Source organism: Phaethon aethereus (genome assembly GCF_964289735.1).
Source record: "Phaethon aethereus genome assembly, chromosome: 3".
Taxonomy (NCBI): Eukaryota; Metazoa; Chordata; class Aves; order Phaethontiformes; family Phaethontidae; genus Phaethon; species Phaethon aethereus.
Genome location: NC_138576.1, coordinates 27597270 through 27603959, shown reverse-complemented (window position 1 = coordinate 27603959; position 6690 = coordinate 27597270). Strand labels below are relative to the sequence as shown.

At 39.7% G+C, this 6690-nt stretch overlaps 1 protein-coding gene across 1 annotated transcript in view; it reads right to left on the bottom strand.

Annotated features, from left to right (window-relative positions):
* Positions 1-233: 233 nt before the first annotated feature.
* The window catches only part of MLIP (muscular LMNA interacting protein), a gene marked incomplete at both ends in the record, with an annotated part of 119573 nt that continues 113116 nt past the window's right edge, over positions 234-6690 (bottom strand). The window contains one exon of the mRNA XM_081997100.1: positions 234-260. Coding sequence (XP_081853226.1) covers positions 234-260 — 27 coding nt within the window. The remainder of the gene's footprint in view (positions 261-6690) is intronic.

Here is a 6690-nt window from a genome sequence, read left to right as displayed (position 1 = left end):
TCCAGACCATACCTCAATTTCTTCCAATTGTTTGATTGTATCCTGCTTAAAATTAATTCAGTTGTGCTTTATAATCAGCTTATTATCTAAACACTAAATTGTATAGCTAAAGCTTCCTATCTTTTTTTTAAACAAAACCATAAAAAAGTGTTAAAGTGACAATAAAGAAGTAGCTACATATTCAACATGTGACTGCAATCAAGTCAGAAAAATAGTAATACTCACCATCATAGTTAAACAGAACCTCTTTCATTGGCAACCTGTAGAAAAAAGGGAAATAAAAGGTTAAAACAAAGTGCAGAGGAGAATACAAACTGCAGTATGTTAAGCAGGCACAGTTCTACAGTTTGGTGGATGATTCATATAACACCTTGTCTTTTAAAAACATTTGTTTTCTGCACTGTTAATTTATAACTATGCTTAATGAACTGGGGATGCCTTTTCATGCATTGACATGTTTGAGGAAGTATACTGCACATAGCAAGTTTCAACAGACAAGCCTCACCTTGGCTAAATGCACGTTAGGGGACATTTCAGACTCATGTTGGGTTTCCAGGGTTTTTTTGGACCACATCCTGGGAGGACAGAGCATGTGGCCAACTTTGAATACACATGGCATGGATGCTGTTTTCCTCCACCTTAGCAAGGTTTTCGACGGTTTCCTGCGGTAGCCTGGTACCCAAACCGAGAAGCAGAGTGGACTACAGAGTGGATGAATAACTGACTGGACCACTGGTCTAAAAAGATAGTAGTCAACAGTTCAAAGTCTCCGTTCCAGGTGGCATTTCAGAGGATGCTTAGGTGACATCTCCATCGGGGACCTGGATGGTATGAGAAGCCTACGTGTCTGGAAGGTCTGTGGATGTTACTAACTTGGAGGAGAAAGAGAGACTGGTATGCTCCCATTCTGGAGGACTTTGCCAGACTGAAGGAATGGGCTAGCAGGAACTTTGTGTACAAAAGTAAATACAAAATCCTGCATCTGGTAGGTGACGAGGGGGGAGGAGGAAGTGAACAACCCCATGCAACGGTACAGGCCAGTGACTGACTGGCTGGGTAGCATCTCTGCAGAGAAGGAACTGAGGTCTGCCTGACACCAAACAGAACGTGGGTCAGTCCACCCTTGTTGTGATGAAGGATAACCTCATATACAGTTGCATTAATTAGAGCATAGCCAGCAGGTTGAGGGAAGTTATTATTCTCCTCTGCTGGGCAGTAGTGAGGCTGCATCCGGAACATAGTTTCCATTTCTGAGCCCTCCCAGTAGAAAAGAATTGTCAAGCAAACAGAAGAAACCCAATGAAAGACCTTCAGGATGGTTGCGAGTGTTCCTTTATTTCTGGGAAAGGCATATGACATATGATGGAAGGCTACAAGGCTTGCTTAACCTGAAGAGTAGGCTAAGGGGTACCTATTGTCCCTCTCCAGCTATTTAAGCAGGGTTTATAGACAGCTCAGATTTGCACAGTGAAAGTAAAGGAGGCAACAAATGGGAAAATTTTAACTAGCCATAAGGAAAAAATTTTTTTATCATAAGAGTGGTCAAACACTATAAATAATTTTTGTCTGATTCTGTGATTCTAGTTACTTATGCATTACTTAAGTATTGAATAATAAAAAAGCCTTCTTCAAACTACAACTGTGTTCAGGGCAAGTTCTTTTCCTCTAAAACTATTACACAGTACTCCTGCCATCATGTAAAGGTGACCAAAAACAACAGCTGTTTCTCAGAGTCAAATAGAATTAGATTAAAATGGCAGTTTAAATTACATGCTGACATTTTGTACTGTCTCTGTATCATGTTTATATTACCACCTTTTCAGACTTTTTAATGTAAATCTACCACATAAGTAAAATATTTACAGTAATCCTTTTAAATAGCAATCACATCCTGCAAATGCATAAAATGCTTTTTCCTTGTTAATGCATAGTGATCTAATATGCCCTTTCATGTCAGTAGGCTATAACTGAACCTTTTTGATTAAAACAAGGAGATACTGAAGTTGGCCTAAAGTATTGCCCAAATACCTGTTGCAAGTGTAACTTTTCTGTTGTACATATAAAGTATTAAAATTTTAAACGTTTAAAGCATTGTTAAAGTAGAAAGTAAATAGAAAGTATGTCTGCTGATTTTTAAAGTTTTTATTTGAGAATTTACAAATGTGTATTGTTTGGACCTGCCTTTCTATTTATAAATATCAGAAGACTGCAGTTTACTGTTCCCTTTCAGTGGCCCATCATTTAGGAGGTTAAAGAATTTGTCACAGCTAACACCTGAAATTCTTATTCCTTCAGTAAAAGCAGTAGTTATTCCTACTTTTAATGCTCATTTGCAGGTTTATTAAATTTTCAGTTAAATGAACTGTTATGATGATATGGAGAAAGGCTAGGGCTGCAGTCCTTGGCTTGGTCAAAATAAACTAAGGGTGGTGAGACTATTGATTCAGAGATGTACTGTGCATTTTGTTCCAAAATATTTTGGAAAACCACAGGTCAAGTCAGAACAGTTCTCATTTTGGAGGTAAGTGACGTCAAAGGATTTTCCAATTGGCATAATCCAAGAGCTTTTTTTATACGTATTGCTGTTGCTCTTTGCCTTATTATTTGCTGCCTTAATTTTTATGCTAAGTCTCAGTCTGTGCAGCATTCTTTACGAATCGCCTAATGCCCCCTAATTCATTAGATAATTCCTAAATTCCGCAAATCAGCAGTTGTGCAAAGACCGCTCTAACCCTGCATCCCAGGTGTGGGAAGAGAAGAGATGTTGACGGTGTCACAGTGTGACACACGCGTGCTCTGTGGCCTGGCTGCCTACAGAGCTGGCAGCGATGCTCCACCACACTGCTGTACACCAGCTCTCCCCTGTCTGGAGGACAGGGCTGTAATTTTATGCAAGACTGAAAGTAAAAAATGAATACTGCATCTGCGATGTGGCAGATGGAAAGGCCATGTTTGCGCCTCCAAGGAAAGCACAAGGAGCAATTTTTGCCCCAATATGTCTTCATGCTTGGAAGGACCTGTCCCAGCACCAAATGGTGGAAGAAGGTGCTTGAACAAAGGATTTGACATTTGAGTAGGAGCAGCTTCTGATACAGTGTCCTCTAGTTTCATTAAGTATCTACCATAGCCCTGTTCTTGCTTTGACAGAGACCTTCTTTACAAGATGAAAAGGTATCGAACGGTACGTGAGGGCTGGATCGTTACAGAATACCTAACCCCCACCAGCAGGCCTCCCTCACGCTCTCAGGATAACCTGGAGGAGAAGGCAGGCCGTGCCGCCAGCGACAGGGAAGGACAGGCCTCTGCTATGGGCACAGCCCATGCCCATCCATCCCTGCTTCATAGTGATCATGATGTGAAGCGACTTTGTGGGGGGAATTTGTAAACTCTGGGATTTTCTTTGTAAATCCAGGGTAGAATGACCTTTTTTTTTAACTGGAAAAACATCACGCTGCGCTGATAATGTCATTTGGGTTAGAGATTTGCTCTAACGTAAAACCACTTACATATATTCTTCAGTACAAGGTCGCTTTCATAAAATGGGTGCATTTTCTTCTTATATGTAGAACCTATCAATGATTAATACTAATGTTGACCTCTGATCAGAAACACTCCTTAAGTAAATAAAGATTTAGAGCAATGTATAACAGAACTTCGGACCTTATTGACATTTTCATAGAATTTCAAATTTCAAGAACTTCTTCTATTGAGGTTGTTTGAAGTGGAGCAGGGCAGATTAATTGTTTCCTCTTCTAAAAAAAGGGGCTTATTGTTCTAAAACTCTCACAAATTTGCACTAAAGACAGTCAGTGAAATCCTATCACCACTGAAGTCAGTGGAATCAGCTTTTTCTCATGGGATCTTTTTATGAATGTTGACCTTACAGATCTTACTATTATCTCAAATAATTATTGCAGATCTTTCACAAATAACAAAAAGATAAGACAGAGTTAACAGATGCAGCAAAAGACTATATGAACCTAAAGTAATTCTACAATAGACTTGGGATTTTGCAAGCCATGTATGAATAAGGGTAATGAGTACATGCTTTCAGCACCTGCATGCAATGTCTTTTTGTGACTATACAGGTACATATGCCCCAGATTCTGACTCAGTACGATTCTGAGAATCGTTATAACATCATTCACACATCATAACCTGGGAAAACACTAGGTTTACTTGAAAGGAAGACAGTAAGTATCAGAAATTACTGGTAAATCTCTGGATTAGGTTTTAATGGAGTATCCTTCAGATTTCCACCAATTAAAAATCACTGGTTGTAGAGGATTTCACAATGAGGATAATCTCCCTTACTTGTTTTCCTGCTTTTGCAGGGAAGTGACAGATCTGATTTGCTTCATGCTGTTACTGAATGAAGCTAAAGTTGCATGAAGAATAGAATGCTGTTCTTCTGAATATGATGGTAGCTCCTTTTTTTTTCCCCCAGTGAATACTTCGAGGAAAATAATACTAATTACTAAGCAGAAACCAGCAGCACCTTCCCTTCTTTCCCTAATTCCTTCCTAAAGGTCAAGGAGGTGCTTAAGTTTCACAGAGCATCTGCTCACTCTTTCTTTTTTGGCATTGCATAAAACACACTGACTTTCTCTTACTGAGTTTTAAGCTCTGAGGGAGGAATAATCTGAGACCCCACCTGGAGTCCTGTGTCCCGCTCTGGAGCCCTCAGCACAGGAAAGACATGGACCTGTTGGAGCGAGTCCAGAGGAGGCCACAGAAATGCTCAGAGGGATGGAACACCTCTGCTGTGAGGACAGGCTGAGAGAGTTGGGGTTGTTCAGCCTGGAGAAGAGAAGGCTCTGGGGAGATCTTATTGCAGCCTTCCAGTACTTAAAGGGAGCCTATAGGAAAGATGGGGACAGACTTTTTAGCAGGGCCTGTTGCTGTAGGACAAGGGCTAATGGTTTAATACTAAAATGTGTAGATTTAGACTAGATATAAGGAAGAAATTTTTCACCATGAGGGTGGTGAAACACTGGCACAGGTTGCCCAAAGAGGTGGCAGATGCCCCATCCCTGGAAACATTCCAGGCCAGGTTGGACGGGGCTCTGAGCAAACCTGACCTAGTTGCAGATGTCCCTGCTCACTGCTGGGGTGTTGGACTAGATGACCTTAAAAGGTCCCTTCCAACCCAAACTGTTCTATGATTCTATGAACATTACATAGAAGTTAAGTATGAGCCTATACATAATTTTTGATAAAGAAGCAGGACTTCACTGATAAAAAGGACATTTTAAATTGGATGGGGACTTGTGGATTATGTAAATTTATAAGGTGTAAATTCAGTATAAACAGTTCCTACAGTCAAGATAGATTCCTAAATAAGAAGGAATAATACAGGTGCCTGAAAGATGTGATTTTAAAAATCATCAACCACAGCCTACCTTGTTTTTTTCACTGCAGTGAAAAGGGAAAGCAGCATAACACACAATTTTGAAGAACCAAGCACATAAAAGAGAAGATGGTGAAAATCTAGTGGTTCTTCAGAGACAGCTGAACAACAACATATCTCAAAGAAGCCACCACACTCAGAGCAGCTAAGAAGAGTGCCCAAATGTTTTGAGCTGCTCCTGGCTTTATGTCGCTCTCCTGTCTCCAAGATAGCATAAATGTTGATTTCCTTCTGGGTATTAGTCACTATATATAGTGGCTAATAATATACACTGTAGTGTATACTTCCATCTCCAGCAACAGATCTCAAGGGAAATGCATGTCTTTGTTCAGTCCTTCTGGACTGAGAATGAGCAAAGTGGGTCCTTTCTAGATGTATTTGTGTCTTCTCTGCCGCTCCCTAAACATGGAAAAACATTGCTCAGTCTCAACATGGTCAGCATGGTGTCCCCTGGTCACTTCCTCCTGCTAAAAGTGAGATTAAAATTTTGGGAAAAAAATTACATAACATGCCTTGTACAAGTACTTTGATAAGTTCATTCGAGAAGACTTTCTTTGATTTGTAATAGAGAAAACATAAAATATATCATCTCTTGACATTATTTCCTGATCAGCTTGTGGTGAGCCTGACACAATGCTTCCTGCTACATGTTGTATGTACATGTGGACTGAAGGTCACCTGTATAGTCATAGTGAGTTACAAAATATGCATTAGTGACAGGACCCAGGGAACCAGCACAAATACTCAGCTTGCTCAGCTGTATCAAATGGTATCTGACACTTTTTTGTAACTTTAAAGCTTACTATTTACCTCCAGCTAACGTTATTGTAAGTGGTGAATGACCACTCAATAAGATGTTAATCAAGGGAAGTACAAAGAGTATTGATAACAGCCCAGATAAGTCCTCTTCTTTCAGTTGATTGTCTTTAGTCTTTATAAATGCAACCACAATTCCATCAGAGATCTTTATTCTATATGTCATGGTACAAATGTTCCAACTGTTGAAGTACATTTAAGCTTTTTAATAAATGGGTTGATAGAAATTCTGTTCAAAGTGTTTGTTTAAAATACAAGGGAACTTTTAGAAGACAGTGCTATACATTTTATCTGTCTTGCAACAGACCAACGTGGCCTCTAACCAAAGGAATTTTGCACTTCTGTTGTCATTGTCATTGAGGAAACCTCATGTTTTCGAGAATATCTTGAATATTTCATGGTCGTCTGACTTTACTATGTCAGTATGAGATACTTCACTTTCTGAACTGATCTTAATAATGTAT